We start from the raw sequence: 18,984 nt of genomic DNA, 5'->3' as shown, positions 1-18,984 counted from the left end.
TCAGTGTGTGATTGATGACTTGTTTCCTGCCCCTGCCAGTGAGAACCTAAGGTGACACATCTGTTCGTTCCATGAAAAATCTATAAATGTTTTTGCAATAACAGTGTAAGAGCAGAGGGAAGTGTAAAATGTGTCATGCACTTTTTGTTGTGCACTCTTTAATTGTAGGAGCCTTAGAGAGTAGCAGAATTCATGGTAACATAAAAGTGTCACGTTTGTAAAGCTGTATCGTTAAAGTAGGACCCCCGCTTCATCTCAAAGTTCAATGACATGTTTAAAACTGTGATAAAATCTGTTGTTGGCCACATGGAAGCAGAAAATCTCAAAAAGAAGTAACATTTTATGATGACATGGGCCTTATTGAATCTTGCCTGGTTCAAAAGGTGCGAAGCAACATTAATATTCAACACAAGGAAAACAAAATCATTATTTAGGTCTTTACCAACTTCTGAGAGAAATATATTGCTTCCAAATATTTGCAATCAGCAGCTATTCACTAACTTTGGCTGTGTGCCATTCGGTGTTGGCCAGGCGCATAGCACACAGTGGCTTTATCAAAAGTTCAGTGAGAGGAACATATTTAACCATCTAGCCATGTTGTGGATACACCACTGAAAGAAACATAGTCATTTGGTTCATTGCTCATATAGAAATCTTAATCTTCCTGTTTGTGTCAAATACGTAAACATATATTTTTTGTAACGTTAAAGCTCAATTTAAACAATTGGAAACTTTTAGAAAAAATTTGTAGCCCTCATGAAGAAGTATCTCCGTATCCTTGAGTCCCAGTCCCTCCTCACAGTGTCTTGCTTCTAGGCAGTTCACATATGCCAAACACTCAGCACACAGATTGCACTCACAGCAACCAGCAGACGGTTCTTTCATGTCCACACATTATGATACCATCACTAATGAGATGTGCATCAGCAATAGCACAGTCATTTCCGCCCACTCGTTCATCTCCACCCATCGCCTCTTACTTCTCCAGGTTGTAAACTGATTTATGGGCTCTAATTGACCCAAGGACAGCAGCATCAGGCCTGTTATCTCCTAACTGCCATTTTCCCCACGCCTACTGGCCATGGCTTAATAGTGACAGCTAATTGGCAGCAGAGATCGAGCAAGTTTGCTTGCTAAGGTCATGGTTGGATGAGGACTTTATAACATGCCTACTGAAACAGTCATTTCTTAGCTTATATGTGGGTTATTTGGTGAATATAGCAGACACGATTGCACAATATTCTCTTCGTTATAGTCATAACAATACTTCTGTACATCAGGCTCTGAGAATCTTGACCTTGAGATTCCACACAGATTTTGTTTGCATTAATAAGCATAGTAAACTTCTCTGTCACAGATTCACAGTAAAATGCACCTATAGGTACTTTTCATCTAGTTTCAAAGTTTCAAACAATTTAAGCTTCTCAATTCAAGCGTGGCATTGTTGCAAACCCTTTAGGAATGCAGATATGACACTCCATGTCACCACATTATTCTTGCCACTTTTAGAGATACGTGTGCCCCGTAGGTAAAACCTTGATTTGAGTGCATGCTGGATCAACACAAGTCGGCATTTGCTTAAACACTGTAGTCCCCGTTTCTCTAGCTGCTGGCTGCTTTGTACAGTCAGCTGAATGTGCTTCATTACAGATTTGCATAGTGAACTTTTCAAGCACTCTTCAACCTGATAGCTCAAAATGTGATGAACCACTGCATGTCACAGTAAGTGCAGTCATCATCTTTAGTCTGAACAATGTTTATTGCCAAAGTTGTTTGTTTTTCTCCCAGTTGGAGATGTTGCAGCCACCAACCAATAGACTTGATTAACAGTTTGAATCAAAATTATGTCAGATGATCTAAACTGTGATTCATGACATTTAACAAATTGATAAAATGTTCAGACTTTTTTCCCCTCCAATTCTAAAATCATTTCACTCTAACTTCTCCAATTCCCCTGACAGAATTGCAGTAGTGTGTAAGGAAAGTATGCTGTAATAATACCTTCTAAATGAATGTACATTTTAAATGTTGTTTAAGATTTTGAGGTACAATCTTCTGTTATGCACACAGAACCTACAGAAGGATAAAAAGACTAAACACAGTATTTAAGTCTTTTTTTTTTTTTATGCCTGGAAATCGTAGTGGGACATGTGCTTAAATTTTGAATGTATTACATTTAAGTTAACATCAGATGACCTTTCCCAAAGTCGGTAAATTTCCCCAAATAACACCCAAAGTTTCTTACAGAGCTGTTAATTATGTGTAAGAATAGTATATTGAGAGATGAATGTGGAGTTCTCAGAGAACCCGTGTGGCAGATGAAAAGATGAAAGCCCAGGCGAGTTGAGGAAGCAGCTCTTTAACTCAGTAACCCATGCCATCAGTCCCTCGCAGACTCATTAGTAGAGGGTTTCTGAAGCTGGATGGCTGCGCTTTGGAGTTCTCGCCATGACTAATCCAGGACCTGGAGGGCAGGTCTGGGAGGCAAGAAGGACGGAGAACTCACAGAGAGTGAAACAACTGCCAATAATGTTGCGATCCTGTTTGCCCCGACACAACCCACAACCAACCACAAACCACCACAAAGTTTAAAAAAAAAAAAAAAAAAAAAACACAGAGCCTGTGGGATTGTGGGTATCTGATTTAACATACTTCCCTCTTGAGGACATGGCTGTACAAAGAATTCTAGTTGATTTAAATTTACAGCTTGAGTGGTTGTGTTGGTCTTTAAAATTGTAGTAATCTAAATGCTTTCAAGCTTAATAGGTAATGTTCACTAGACGATTTGACAAGTTTGACAATATCCACACCACCAGTATATCTCAAGCCTCACATTCTCGGTATTGTGAGCTGAAAAGAAAAACCTGACCTTTACATGGTTTTCCAGTTCCTCTCCTTTTGTTAATGTGGTGACAGTTGTCTACTCTCTCCTCTGTGTCAGCATATTGGAAACCTGAATTCTAATTCTCAGTGCTAAGATTACAGAAGCTTTACAGAAGAACCAGGGGAGAACATGGTTTGCACCGTAGTGCTGCTTGCTGCACGGACTCAGAGCTCTACTGTACAGGATACCATCTTTGTAGGTCAGAGAGTGTGTACTTGGGATTTGTGTTAAGGTGTGAATCTGCTTGACAATAAGCCTTTGCCCAGGCATGTAATGTTTTGCTCCTGTAGCGCAATGGATGTGGATGGCTGTGATCGTACCCTGTCAGTTGGCCTCTAAATACCCCCCCTCCCCCCCGAAGAGCGTTAACAGCCAATGAGAATTTTTTTATCTACATGCTTTTATCAAAGTCATTATCATGTAGCAGCAGGGTGGCTTACTCTGAATTAGTCTCGAATTAGTCAATTTGGAGGAAGTGGAAGAATTTGTTTAATTAAGTGAAATTAAATGAGTAACAATGCAATCTAATACACAATTAGAAGTGAAAGTCATATAGTCAATTGTACCTTATTTACTTACATAGACAAATGTTCAAAAGTAAATTAAATTCATAAAATAAATATTTTAGTTTTCAAGGCAGTTGGCTCTACAGTAGAAGAGCATATAATGACAAAGAAGTATATGTCAAATTTGTACTATTCCATCCTTAGGACTTTTGTTTTGTAGATGACCATGGTTGTTTTCTTGTCCTGGCAGACAAGTAAAGTGACTTTTATGTTTTGCTGTTGGGTATAAAATAATGATCACTATCCACAGTGAGGCAGATGCATCACTTGAGAGACAGTGAATATGTTGCAGCTCATTTCTGTCTGTCCTCTCTGAACATAACAGAGTCGTTTGCAGTACACTCAATAAATACTACGTTTACTTTGATAACCCAATTGCTTCTGTCTTTAGATCAACAGTGTGTCAAACCAAATGGCCCAATATTCATGAGTGCATATCTGATGTATATTTAATTTGGCATACAAACCAGCATTGATGCACACTGCAATCAGCATTGACAGAAAAGGCAGCAATGGCATTTCTATCAGTCTCCTAATACGCTAAGGCCATATATAACCATCTGTAATACTGACTGCCTATTTTATCAAGGGCATGATGGTTGGTAAACCATTAAAAGGGATGAAAAATGACTGTGTTCATCAAAACAATGATATGAACATTTTCTTATAAATGTATATGTGTAAAGAGTCCCTACACTTTTCTATTTGTTACTCTAGATTTCTACTGACAAGTCAATTGTGTTTAAATGCAACTGTTAAAAAGACAGTGTTAAAGGTTTAGACTTTTTGAATAGGTTTAAATTGCGTTCCAATTCATGGTCTTTTATCTTTGAATATTCCTCATTATCCTGAGCATTGTTTAGAGTGAACCTGGCCACCACTGTGACCCCAGTGCAGAAAGTGGCAGTTTTTCAGTTCGCTACTATATAGAGTTTTGTCTAAATCGGCCTGTGTTGCCTCATTAGGAATCTGTTCACCTCCTCACAAACTTTTGGCATAGATGAAAAGCAGCCTTTGCTGTCAGTGTTGCATCTCAGATCTTTGTGTTTATAGGCTGGCGGAAGCTCTGACGCTGAAGTGCACTGCCTGGTGCTACAAAGTTAAAGGGGCTACAACTTCTTTCCACAGCATTTGTATGATAGACAGGGTCTCGCTGCCCTGTGGCATGAGTCAGAACGTATATCTTTTCCACTGTCATTTTATACAGTCACACATCATTTTTTACTTTCAGGACAATAAAGCAAAAGTAATTTGTTTTTTTTTGGTTCTATCAGTAATGTCCAAGAAGTTTTAATAATTACTCAGTTTTTCATTTTATTTGTTGAAGATGGTACTCGTTCACAGTAAATGTGTGGATGGAACTGTTGGCACTCTACAAAAAAAAAGATCCTTCATTTTTTTTTTTTCTGAAATAACTAGAAACTGACCAAAGTAATACAAGGGGGGAAAAAAATACATAAATGGAACACAAAGAAAACCAGCAGAACCAGGCTCAGGGTGGGTGGAGACGGAGAGAGAGGAGGACAGCTACGGGGGAGAGAACACACAAAAGTTAATGTCATACAGTGGTGACAAATAAATGAGAGGAAAGAGGGGAGATGGAGGAGAGGAGGACAGTAGCTTAGTGCATGGACAGGTGGGTCCCCCAGCAGTTAAAGCCTATAGCATCAATTACTATAACGAACTATAAGCTTTATCAAAGACGAAGGTTTTAAGCCTAGATTCAAAAGTAGAGAGAGTGTCCCTTTCCTGAATCTGAACTTGAAGCTGGTTTCACAGGACAGGGGCTTGATGGCCAAAGGTTCTGCCCCCCATTCTACATTTGGAAATTCTATGAACCAGAAGTAGGCCTGCATTCTCAGGCCTAAACGTAGATGTGTGATGCTAAGATGGGCGGCTGTAGCTCAGTTGGTAAGGCAGTCGTCCACGGACCACAGGACCAGCGGTCCGTCTCCTCCTCCTGGCTACTCCTGGCTGGTTCTTGGGCGAGACACTGAACCCTAAGTGGCTCCCTGTGGGTCAGCTTAATAACTGGCAGGAACTGCCATCGTCCTGTGAGTGTTTGTGAATGAGAAGCAACATTTAAAGTGGTTTGGATAAAAGCACTATATAAGTGGGTCTTTACCAAATAAAGAAACAACAAATCTTCATTTGTTGTATATACATTTTTCTGCTCACTGAAAGATCAAAAACAAAATCACGTTTTTCTTCTTTTTTTGGAAGGGTACCAGCAATTCTGGCAATGTCTATATAATAAATATGTGTATACCAACCTGTTTACAATAAGAAAAAGTCAGTTTGTTTATAGAGCAAATGTGAAAGAATAGAGTATTTGATTGATTTTCAGCTTTCAGACCTTTATGTATGTGGTGCAAAGGCACCATCATCGCAGTTTAAGAGCTCTTTATTGCTTAAGTGCTTTCAATGCTAACGTGGAGGAAGAGGTGATTTTTTTTTTCTTCTGACAGTATAAAGAAAATCTCTAATGGATGAAAACTGTATTTTGGCTCGTCCCTGTGAAATTCTTGAGTCATTAGAGCTTTCCTAGGGTATGCTGCTCTGTTTAAAATCTTATAGCCTGGCTTATCTGAAAAGCCATAATAAATCTTAAATAGAGCTGCATATACTGTATTTAAGATGCATCAGAGGAAAATTCTTACACTGGAGATACATTTGCTTTAAGATGTATTGACATAATTTGATTCAATATTACATCAGGACTCTGAAATAAAGCTAACTTAATTTAATAAACTGGTCTGACAATAATGATTGACCTTGCCTTATCTCGGAGCACAGGCGGATATGCCAGCTATTCTGCAATAGCATGCAAATAGATTGTGATCATTATCGGAGATGCTCTCTGAACTCAATTAGCAAGTATGATCTGCTGATAACTTTTTCATTAGCATATATGCTAGGTGTCTGTGATGCAGATCATCTGACAGAGCTCAAGTCTGTGTACCACAGCTTCAGGAAGTTAGCTGATTTGAAGGCTTCAAAAAGCTACGAATGTATGAAAAACAAAAACTCTTGTCTGTGCTAAAAGTGTAAATATATATTTCACCCATCTTTCATCAGTAATGGGGGAATTTTTTTTTTGACACTGACAGTTTAATAAGAGTGTGTTTATTATAATGATGCCATATGTGTACTTAATCAAAATGTATAGTAAGCACTATGCTGCTCTTGTACTGTCTAATTAAAAAGTTAAAGAATCTCCAAGTTACACTGTTTGTGTTTGTCTCCCTAAGCAGAAAATAAGGATGCCTGTTATTTTTTTTTGGAGATTAGAGCTACTTTGATTTCCCTGCTGACAAAAACAGAAACCAGTAAGAGGGCATGGTGATTTTAGAACATGCACATTTTTAGGATTTCCCCGGGAATGTTTGACGTCTTAGCTGAAGGCATAAAACAAATGCTAAATCCACTGGATAAGTCTTTGATTACATTTTTATTAGAGGAATAAATTTCTCACCCATTAACTTTTTGCTTGTAGTTGCAATTAAGGTTTTAAAGAACTGATTTGTCATCGTCTCACCAGCTGCATCTGATCATCTTATTTTCCTGGTGCAGCATAATGACTGTCCGCCCCAGATGTTGCAGAGTGGCCAAGCGTCTTTCCAATGGCTCGGTTAATAATGCAATTTTAAGAGTAGTGACACGACAAACTTTATAATATACAGTTATTGTTCACTACGCTGACGTTTCACATGATTCACAATCATGTTATTGTTTCTGTGCAAAGAGTGTAACCAAAAATCATTATGGAAACTAATTATAGACAGTATAGTACTACTGCAAACATTCTTTAATGAATAATTTCTTTTGGACTAACTCTAATACCGACACACCCAAGTTTTGTTAGTATATAGCAATTATTTTAAAACTGCCATTTAGAAAATTTTATACACATTAAAATTTATATATTCCAAAACTCAAGAAATTAGCACTAATAGGTTTTAATCTTATTTGAAATGGGCTTTTGCTGTGGCTTTAGTGAGGCAGAGTATATTCTATTTTAATCCACCTCATTAAGTTTTTCACTTTAATTAATGACAGGATGTGCTCACAGAGGAACTGTCCTGTCTGTTCATTAAAGCCCATTATATGTCTGCATTCAGGCAGACTGCTGGCTTCAAACAGGCTTTTAGGTAGTGGAGTTTACATGTGAGGTGCAGAATGAGCCCCTCACAAAACACATTTATGCAAACCGTCACACAATACTGTGGATCGGTCCTGTAGGGAGCACAGGGGATTTCATCGGCATAGATCACCCACCTATAGCAGTGGAAGCGTGAAGCAGTGCCTCTACCAGAAACAGATATCAAGAAGAAATGGTTGATTACCGCTGCATTTTCCCCTTTGAGTCATATTTAGCCAGAAGCTGTGAAGACTATCGATCTTAGTCCTTTGCTCACTGTGACCCAGCAGTGGGAACTGTGTGCTGCCTTGCATATGGCAGTAGAAATGAGTTCATTCCACCTATCACATGCTCCACATATAAGTCACTCTTTGTACGTCTTATGAATTGAGCAAAATCGTTCATGCATTAACATGTTTAAGCAACTTAACTATGATAATGCAGAGTTTTATTGTGTAGGTCAGTAGGTGACCTAGTAGGTCAGTTTCCATTAGACTTGTTTATTTAACCATGTTTTTATCATAGAGTTCATTGGTTTGCTTAGTTCTCTGTGTTCCAGTGCTACATGAAGACTCGAGACAATGATCTTTCAGTGCTAAACAAAATAAGCCTATTTTCCTTTGGTTATTTCTGTGTGTGTGTGTGTGTGTGTGAGAGGTGTTCAGAGACCGTGCAGAGCATAACTCAGTTGCGTTTTGAAAGTGCTCTGAGCAAATGTGTCTGTAATACAAACCCCATATCCGTCGCAGAATATCTAATTTAAGAGATCAACGGCTTTCCGCTTGTCCCTTCACCCTGGCGGTGTGGGATTTGAACCCGTGGCCTTCTGCATCCCAACCTAATGCTCTACCACTGACCCACAAGGCCCCCAGAATATATAATTTACTATTTTTTAATATAAAAAATAGCAGTTAATACAATTGATAACAAAAGTACTTCTAATCTACTATAAGTCAGCTTGTTTCAGTGGAATCCAACTCATAGGCTCATTGGCCGTGTCATCCTTCAGCCATTTTTGTCATGTAATATTCAAAATAAACAATAAGTTCCCCTTCTTTTCTTTGCCTAACATTAAAAACTGAAAATAATGAGCCCCACATATTGAGCTGTAATATTTTTCCCCCGACAGGTGCAGTGGATGGAAACACATTTTAGCATTAGTCCAGTGTTAAGCGTATCAACTATATTGGCATGTTCACAGCTGCAGAAAATTGAGTTAGTTGTGCAGAGGGGGAGCCTATCCTCGTGCAGACAGGATTGTGGTAATAGGCTGTCTGAGTGCCTCGGTGATGGAAGGGTGGTCTCCCACTCTGAGGCCAGAGAGCTAAAGAAATAGACTTCTAATGTCTTATCTGAAGGTGTTCAATGACAGTTAACCTTTTCAGCTAACACTTAAGCTTACTATTAATATGTAGCATGCATCATTCCCAGATAGCATTTAGTCAGCGATGGAGATAAATGCGGGACATGAATATTGCATAGCTTTAAAACACTCCAGATCCCACAGTTTTGTAGTCTCAACAGTGATGTTTTTTTCTTGGTCAAGGTCAGTAAAAGAGGGCGTGAGGAAAACCCCAGACCTGTCTCTATGCCAATAAAATTTAGATGTTCAAGTAAGCTCAGCTGACAAGGACCCACACAGCTGAATACATAAAGTTAAAGAGACTCCTAGATGATGTGTCAGGAATATCTGATTCCCTAAGGAGACCCGGTTTCTGTAAGGATTTAGCTCGAGCCCTGACAAAGGCGGATGGCTCTGCTGGAGCCTGCCTGTGCAGCAGATGTCTGCTCACCTGTCAGCATCAGCTATACAAACATTACATCTTAATGCTGCTTCATTGCCTGCTTATGAAATCCTGACGTAATCAATTCTAGTGGCATAACAATTGTCCTTGTTTCACCTTGCCATTTTTTAATAGTGCATTGTGATGTATCCCGTTATGCCACTTTAGGCAATCATTTGTTGTAATGTATTTATTGATTAGCAGTTGTTTAGAAAATGTTCGGCCCTACTGGAGCAGGAACTTAAATTGGGAAATCACAAGAACCTGATGTGATTGTTGCTAATATAAAATCAGCCACGTTATTGAAAATGCTGTGCTAGACATTTTTTCTCCTACACTCATAATAATGGCTTTTTTTTTTTCCTTAGTGGGTAATTCTTAGAGATTAGTACACGTTGTATGGCTGGTTTCGCCAGGGAATGAAGTTAAATAGCGGATGGGCCTCTGACTCTGTAAGTAGCAATCATAATTCCCCTCTAAAAGCTTCATGCCACTTAAGTTATTAACATTTCATTCTCCACCATCAGAGTGGATTAAGCCATCAGACATTGTTCTCATTAAGATCTACTCATCGCATCTTTTTTGGTAGAGCCTCTGGCTGTTCTGTATCACAGTCCGCCACTGTGAAAGATTAAACATGTTTCATCTCTGAAGCACGTGGTGTTTTTTCCGCAGAAAACAGTTGTTCTTCATGCAGGTACAAGTTTTGTTTTTTACCTCTTTTTGTCTCGATAAAGCTTTAAAACTGTTCCGTTTCCAGCTTGTTGTTGCTGTATATTGCGTCTGGTATCTTTTTGCATCTTGTCAGCCGAGCCGTGCCGGTCTCAAGCCCGGTAGAAACTGGGGAGGGTTGCATCACGAAGGGCATCCGGCGTAAAAACTGTGCCAAATCAACATGCGGTCAAAATGATCCGCTGTGGCGACCCTGAACTCACGGGATAAGCCGAAAGGACAAAAAAATAAATACATAAACAAAAATTTTGCATCTTGGTGGTGTTTGTGTTTACCCTCTCAGGGACTGCTGTTGCAAAGTCGCCGCATGGTACAAAACTTGTCTTCAGTTTAATTGAAATGAATGTTTTTGAAAAGAAATAAATCTGACTTTAAAAGAAATTTTAAAAAGCATGACACTAACTTTCAGCTCCGAAGGCAAACATTGTGTCCTAGGTATGATATACTATTTATACGAATTACTTAAGTGGTGCAAATGCAAATAATTGTTTTTTCATTGTTTTATTTCTTTAAAGAATGTTAATATACATAGCAAAGCTGTGCTGTAACTGAGCGGTTGTGTTGATACACGGCTCACTGTTAGCCATAAGCCATCCTCTGCACATTGTAAAATTACATTTCATTTATTGTGCATAATGGTACATGAGGTGTGAATATGAAAAGTGTCTAAAAGTGACCCTTAAGTCCATGTAAAATGCACCATAAAATGCAATTATTTAATCAGTGAGAAGCTTATTTCTAAACACATTCCCTTCATCTTTTCAGAGTGTTCCTACGGGCCATTAGTCAATATGCAGCAGTGTTGAACAAGAAATTTCTGGATCAAACCAACTTTGAGCTTCAGGTAAGAGCTGAGTTTTATCTTTCTTACCTTGATAACATACTCCCTCTCTCCTAAATCATTCCTTTATTCAAGCTATCATTTTAATTACTATTAACATTGGTTTTCAAAAAGATTGGGATGACTTTTTTTTTCTTTTCTTTTTTTAATGATTAGAAGGCAGCATTTTGGAGCTTATGATTAGGATAAAACATCACAGGAGTCAGTAGACATGACAATTGTGGAAAGGGAATGTGAATTTCTGCAATGGCCGGCAATTAAATGTGCATTTCAGAATGTTTTAACCTGCTCCTCCTTGGGAATAAAGCAGCAATTTCTTGCTTTGTTTTGTTATCAACTTTTTATTGTTGATATTTAGTAAAAATAATAAACAAACAAGAACAAGCAAATACACAACTAATAAATCTCCGCCTTTCACCCCTAACCTCCAGTGGCAACCAAGTATTCATTACACTTGGCTTTAGTACGTCAAAATAGGAGAGAGACTGAATAAATAAAGAAGTAAATATATAAAACGGGGGGGTTCTTCTTGCTGTTTTAAATGTCTTACATATCTTCTCAACAACTAAACTGCTCTGAGCTTTTAAAGCATTTATAGATTTATTGCAACAGCATTTTTAGTGTGACTCCCAGCACCTGGAGCTCTCTTTATGGTTTATGAACAAAGCTGGTGGGTTTTCCTTATTTTAAACTACAGCTCAATGGTCTAAAGAAAATTAAAATCAGAACTATGTAGCCTTGTCCTCCCATTTTGACTGTTCTAGCATAAACAGTCCTGCATTTTTGCCTTATGGTTATTTTTATGAGAAAGTGTGTACTATACATTCTTTGAAAACTCCTAATGAAGATCCTTAAAGTATTTCATATGCATACATGCATTGTTTGCACAGCAAGTGTGAATAATAGTGGCCATAGTAGCACTCATTGAAGTTGCTGTCATTGTTTGATTGAGAGTGCACTCTGGAGGCCAGTGGCCTAAATCACCAACCTCTTCCTCTACTCGGACAGTTTCCAGCAGCACAAGCATACTCATCTCATCCAACCCTTTTGATTTGTTGTAACTGTAAAGCTTTCCAGGCCACATATTGTGCATCATACTGAATTGTTTTCTTGTATTAAAAGGATTAAGGATTGGGAATTAAATATGTAATAAATATTTTTTTTTGTTGTTGTTGTCCTACCCTGCACCCTGACTTTATGTGGGTCAGCTGTGGAACAACTACTTTCACCTGGCTGTAGCCTTCCTCACTCAGGAGTCATTGCAACTGGAGAACTTCTCAAGTGACAAAAGGGCCAAGATCTTCCAAAAGTGAGTATGAGCGCTTGCTCGATCTTCAGGATCCTCATTGCACACCATCACAGTTCCCACACTATTGTGAAAAGCTTTATACAATTCATCCCATGGAGGCTCACAGGATTACCCAGCATCCTGTGGCTCCAGCAGAGGTTGCACTAGTTGTTTGACCTTCTGAACAACTTCTCTGTGATTACAGATAAGAGCTACTGTTTTTCATTCCCATTCCTGATGTAAGCATATGAAAGAGTTGATCTTTACCAGATGGTTAATTTGACGTTGCCAAATATGTAATTCAGATACAACTGAATGGGTTATCGTACAGGGTTTAGTTTCTCTTTCCCTCACTGTCATCCTCCACCTACCTCTCACCTTCTCTCTTTTACTTCTCCCTCTGTGCATCCCATTTTCTTGTCTGCTGGCGCATGAACTGTCAGTCTTGACTGCAATACCAATTACCGTTACTCGTTCAGGAGCAGAGAACAGAGGGGTGAAGTCAGACGTGTACGGAGCACAACTCTTCAGCCCGCTGCATCAGCTTTTCTCCCGTGTCACGAATCTCCCTGTGCTATTTGTGAAGTTCTGTCTCCATGATCCTCATTTCCTTCTCGCACATAGATCATTGATAACAGGCAAACATGTGTTAACAGACATTTACTGCATAGTTTATTAACAGAATGAATTTTTTCACAACCTTATTCTTGAAGTTTTGGCGACCATCGACATTAATCTTAATAATATTGTACTCAAAGCTTAGTAATTGTCAAAATCAGGTTTTCTAAACCTCTTACACTTCATTTGCTTTTGACTTTGATAACAGCTCATCTGTTTCTGCAGGCCCCTGCTTGTCAATTACATGTTTGTGTTTTTCTTACTGTATCTGTCTCTGTTTTTTTCATTCACTTATTGCCCATTATCTCACGCCTCCTCATCTGTTTCTTTCTCTCTCCCGTCAGTCTTACTCTGTGCCTCTGACCCAGTTGTATGACACAGCACAAGCAGCTAAAAGCAGCCGATCTGTTCCACGCTAACTGCTGTTCCTCTGTGGACACGCTAATCTTAGTTAAACTCACCAAGAGCTTTGTGCCCTGTAGCTGACAGGTATGCATTGTAGGGCCTTGACAGTCAACAGTCAAAGCTGCCTGTCTCGCTGCCTATAGGAGTGTGACAGAACACCCTGCATCTGCCTTAGCTCAGATGAGGATGTGATGCCTTACTGAACAGTCATCTGCTTGCCCATATGTGGAGACACAAAACCACATGGCACTGGCACTTCAACGCATTCTGTAGGCATAGTCGTAAACACAGGTATGTGCTGGGATAAATTACTAGTCATGTGGTTGTACATTTAAGTGTGGGTGAGAGAAGAAACATTCAAAGTTTTAATACATAATTCATTACCATTTCTCTCTTTTTTTTTCTGTTTTGCATGCAGCTTTACACTAATTTATAGAGGCAGGCATCTATTTATATTTTATAATCTTGCCAGTAGTCTGCCAACAGATCGATCGCTGGCTTTGACAGCTAAGTATTGTTAAGTGTTTTGACCTGGCCAAGCTGCAAAGAGGTGATGCAGCAACTTTGTTAAGGATTCTTGAACACTCATGTGTTTTTTATGTGAGTGTTTCTTTGTACCATATTAAAAAATGGTTTTCAGAATTATGTCAGGGCTACAGGGTAATCTGAAATATGTTATATAGAGCTATGTGTTCACATAGCTCTATATAGATATTTAAGTTGAGCCGTCGCGCTGAAGCTCGCCTCTTTACTTTGCTAGAATATCATATAAGTGTCATGCCGCCTGTGTGCTTTGAAGAGAACACAGGTGTCTCTCAGACTGACAGTTTGATGTCAGAGGTGTCATTCTTGCCACAGGCAATAAACACACTTGCGTGCGCCTTATGAACTGTGTGCTCATACCAAGCAGGACAGTCCCTCTCTACTTTAGCCGAGCATCCATCACTTCTAAAAAGAACATTTTGGCTTGTCAGACCAAAGGACAGTTTTCCACTTTTCCTCAGTCCATTTTAAATGAGTCTGGCCTCAGAGAAGGTGGCCATGTTTCTAGATCTCGTTTATACTGTTAAGTGCAAAAACTTGCATCCCCTTGATAAATTAATTAAAAACTTTAATTTCTCATGAAGGAACCTTTGTACTGGCTCAATGTGCAGTAAATATTGAGTTCATGAAAAAAAAATGTGTTCTAGTCTTTGTTTTATTCTTTTTGCCATTGCAAAATAAGGGAAAGCAAACTGTTCCATCTTACTGTGGAGTATATAGTTATTTCTTGACATGGAGTTTTAACTTTTATTGATATGTTTTATTTTCAGATTTACATTGGGAAACATTCAGGGCACTAAACACTGATACATGGAAAATAAAGAAAATAAAGACATTTTCAGCCTTAACATTTTATTTGTTTTCTTAGTGTTATTTTCTGTAAAATATAGGTTTCAGATCATTTGCAAATCACTATTTTATGTTTTTATTTGTTCACCTACACAACCACATAATTTAGTTGAGGTTCAGAGGCTGTTCATTGCAGGTCCTCATCAACATGGTTACAGTGGGTCTAGGGTGAAAACTGAAATATGTCACTCTATCGTCATAATTGTCCACTATTGCTCTTAAAACAATATCAGGTTTAAATCAACATTCTTAACTCATCTGTTTTTAATCAAATGTCCGATTTTTGACAGTTTTGACAGAGATAAAGCCATCACTTCTTAGTCATGTCCTTCACAAAGCTGATCTTTGTTTCTGTCTTCTGATCTGATTGTTTCCACTCCTGTTGGTCTCTCCATCATTCACTGTCTGTCACTGCCTGTCCGACTTCTTCCACTACACTTTGTCCTTTCTGTGACCTGCAACAGTATGCCAGACAAAGAGACAAGGAGACAAGCTCCAAGCTGGCGTGGAGATTGGTTCATGACCCAGACAGGGCAGAACTGATCAGCTCATTCACAAATCCTAGACAAAGAGTCAGGGCAGGAGTGATCCTTACAACTTCTTTTGCAAATCTTGTTGTTGTATATAAGGACATTTGACACACTAAGTCAACCTCAAAGACCTATTACCAAGAAAGACTGTCTAATGAAATATGTTGCCTCGTGTCTTCTGTCTTGTGGCTGTTCAGATGCCTAAACAGCAAACTGATTATAAGTGACAGCCTGTAACGTATATGGGTTGTGAACTTACTTAAGTGGAAATAATTCAATTGTGTGCATTTGTATTTCAAACAACGTGACCAAAAGACAAAGCAAACTTATGTACCATAGTCAGAGCATGATGAATCTATTTAAACAGTTTTAATTATATGCCTTCGTAACGGGTGTCTTTCCGAAATACATGAGAGAAACTCAGGGAACTGCTTTCCACCACTGCCACCATTTACAGTAGCTCTCTGCAGGATGTCACCAGGAAATGCACATGCTGTAAATTAATTTGCTGGTGTTGCACAGATGGACGTCCATTGAAGCAAAGCAGCTCCCGGGAGGCTGCGACATTTGGAATAGAAATCAAAAATGTATCTGATAAAATCAAAAATGCAGCTGCTGCCACTTAACTAATTTTCAATTTTTCCAATAATTGTGTTTTCTATTTTGTTCACTTATTCTTTCTTTGTTTTTATTTCTTTCTCTCATTCTTCCTTAAATTTCTGCTGAAATCTACATATTTTAAGAACTGACACTGACTTTGGTTCCGGCTGCTACAGCACAGTTAAAACACAACTTGGCCTATGTTTAGTCATCATTGCTTTATGAATGTTGTCATAGTATTTACCAATGAGCATTTAATCTTTTTTACAACCCCAATTTCAAAAAAGGTAAGAAGATGTGTTAAACCTAAATAAAAACAGAATGCATTTTTCCCATTTTGCCTCAGATCATTTTAAAAGAGCTTTGGCCCAGAGAACACGGAGGCGCTTCTGTATTGTGTTCACATATGACTTCTTCTTTGCATGATACAGCTTTTACGTACTTTTGTAGATTGCACAGTGAACTGTCACACAGTTATTTCTGGAAATGTTCCTGAACCCATGCAGTGAGACCCAGTAGGGAATCATGCCTGTTTTTAATGCAGTGCCATCTGAGGGCCTGAAGATTAAACGCATCCAGTCTTGACCTTCAACCTTGTCCCTTTTGCACAGAGATTCCTCCTGATTCTGTGATGTAAAACGCAAATAAAGCAGAATGTCATGATTTGCAAATCTAATCAAACCATATTTTATTCACAACATAATATAAACAATATCAGATCTAGAAACAGAAAATTTCTCAGACTGGTGAACCTCTGCCCATCTTTACATTCGAGAGACTCTGCCTCTAAAATGTTCCTTTTATACCCAGTCATGTTACTGACCTGTTGCCAGTTATCCTAGTGGTTGTCAAATGCTCCTCCATTTCAGGCAATTACTTTTCCAGCCTTTTTTTGCCCATGTTTTAACTTGTTTGAGATGTTTAAGATTATTTGGAATGAGGGTTGTATCTTGTATGCCATGATTTAACTTTAACTTGTGTAACTTATTTATCCTCTTTGTGTTTCAGGTACCAGGACATGAGGAGACAAATTGGCTTTGAAATCAGGGATATGTGGTACAATCTAGGTAATTTAACCAACTGTTCTGGCCATGAACATTATCAATTGACATGTGTGAATAGGTTTTACAATTTATGTTTATGATCATCTGCCAACTACCCTTTCACATAATAGAAGTCAGCTCAGCATGGAACCACCGGTAAAAATAGACACTCGTGTGTTAATTAGCATTATGTTGTGTGATTAGACAGACTCTAAGCAGTCAAACCTCAATGCAGTGTGTTTGTTAGTACTTAGATGGAAGTGTTAGTCTTCAGCACCTGTGCTTCGCTTGTCATTGTAACCAACACCTTCTGATCCTTTAATTAGAGTTTCTCACCAGATTAGATTGAATCATTCACTGGCTTCCTAATGAAGCCTTTGCTATTTTTTATCAGAGGTGTTTGAAAGTATTTACCACTTGATCATCATGGAAAATTCTGATGAATGAAGCCAGGTTATTTTTTTTTTGTTCACAACAGTTATCTGCAGCTTATTAAGGCTTATTCATGCCCCATTAAAGTCAGCATATTCTTGTCCAAATTGAAGCCTAAAAATGACTCAGCTGCACTAGATGCGGTTTAATCTGCATTTATTTGTTAATATCCTTTTTTGTTCTGTTTTCTTTTACAAGGGCCGCACAAAATAAAGTTTATTCCGGAGATGGTGGGTCCTATCCTGGAGATGACACTCGTTCCTGAGATTGAATTGCGAAAGGCGACCATTCCCATCTTCTTTGACATGATGCAGTGCGAGTTCCACTTCACATGTAGCTTCCAGCGGGTGCGTCCAAGACTAAATTCAAGAATGACTGTAGAGAAGTAGTAGTAACAAAAGGACACCAGTGGTTGTTGATCTGGGAATTAGAGGCAGATTTAACATTGCAGAGGGATAGTCCATCTGACAACAACTCTCAGAGCCACAAGCTTGCTTGTAATTCTGCAAATCTCATTTTGTTGTGCTGTGATTATCAACAGCCCCAGTAAGTGGAACCTAATGTTATGCCTTGTTACAGTGCAAAATTAAACCTTTCAGCATGAGGAAATCTGTTGGCTACAGCTGTTATGCCATAAGACGTCTCAGGCAGTTTTCAGCTTTGTACTGTTTACAGTATGGGAGATTCCAATATATGTGATGCCTAGTGTATCCAATTATAAAGCACTGAAGTGGCTTTCAGTGCCTCTGCTGGCTCTTGTATCCCTGTGAAAACAATGAATGCATTTACATGCACTTAAATGACCAGGTCACTCTGAGAAATCGGCTTTTTCGGGCAATTTGGGTTTGAAGTTTACAGTACATGCACTTAAGAAACCTTGTTAGAAATCTATGTATACATGCGGGAGACAAGTAATCTGATTTCTCCTCCACTGCAGTCTTACTTTGGAAGCCTGGCTCACAGATTTTTACTTTTAAGTGACAGAAACTGCTGCTTCCTGCCTTTCTTTTATTGGCTATATTCATGCTGCTGCAGCGTGACAGCTCAGGGGGAGAAAGAGGAAAAGAGAGAGGACCGTAACATACAGCTGATCAACACCGCAAAATTTATAATATTAAAAGAAATCTGTGGGGCACTTTGTGTAAGTTAAACACTCTGTCACACTTAGGAGAGGCTTTGTTTAAGAAAAATGGGGCGGCATTGCTCCCTTAATGGTCTCTCCCTCATTCAGCTTGAACCCAGCTGCTTGTTCCCGTCTGCAGCTTTGTGTTACACACAAGTGCTGTTGGACAAAGCTGATTAGAAACCTGGTAATGCATATACAGGACAAGGAAAACTGCATTCTGTGTGAGAGATCTACCTGGAATAAATGGGCTTCCCTGATCCCCTACCCTGATTTCAAAAAGAAGCATTTCTGTTTGCATGACACTTAAGAAATCAGCTTTCCAGAGGGAGCCAACTTTAACCTGGTTACTTAAGTCCATGTAAATGCACTGAGGTGGTAGTTTCACTGCCATTTCTCTCTATTTGCACCTGCCATTAGTGCACTGTCTTTGGGGTGTGTGTGGAGGGAGTACTGCTAAGTGAAGCAATGTCTCAGTCAGGACCTGGCTCATTAGGGGTGAATCCCTCTTACTTTTTTCCCCTTGTGCTTAAGCGTGATCCTTTTCACTTAGGTCCGACCCCTTTTTGCAGAAGACCAGTATTTCTCTGTTATTGGTTCTTCCT

At 38.9% G+C, this 18,984-nt stretch overlaps 1 protein-coding gene across 2 annotated transcripts in view; it reads left to right on the top strand.

The window, feature by feature from the left end:
- dock1 (dedicator of cytokinesis 1) overlaps nucleotides 1-18,984 on the top strand; it is a 165,908-nt gene that overhangs the window by 113,058 nt on the left and 33,866 nt on the right. For both annotated transcript variants that reach the window (XM_067487363.1, XM_067487364.1), the window contains exons 30-33: nucleotides 10,873-10,951; nucleotides 12,157-12,257; nucleotides 16,790-16,848; nucleotides 17,455-17,603. In XM_067487363.1, the coding sequence (XP_067343464.1) occupies nucleotides 10,873-10,951; nucleotides 12,157-12,257; nucleotides 16,790-16,848; nucleotides 17,455-17,603 (388 nt within the window). The remainder of the gene's footprint in view (nucleotides 1-10,872; nucleotides 10,952-12,156; nucleotides 12,258-16,789; nucleotides 16,849-17,454; nucleotides 17,604-18,984) is intronic.

Source organism: Channa argus, chromosome 20, assembly GCF_033026475.1.
Source record: "Channa argus isolate prfri chromosome 20, Channa argus male v1.0, whole genome shotgun sequence".
NCBI lineage: Eukaryota > Metazoa > Chordata > Actinopteri > Anabantiformes > Channidae > Channa > Channa argus.
Note: the sequence above shows the minus strand (reverse complement) of the source record. Positions and strands in the feature narration are given on the sequence as shown.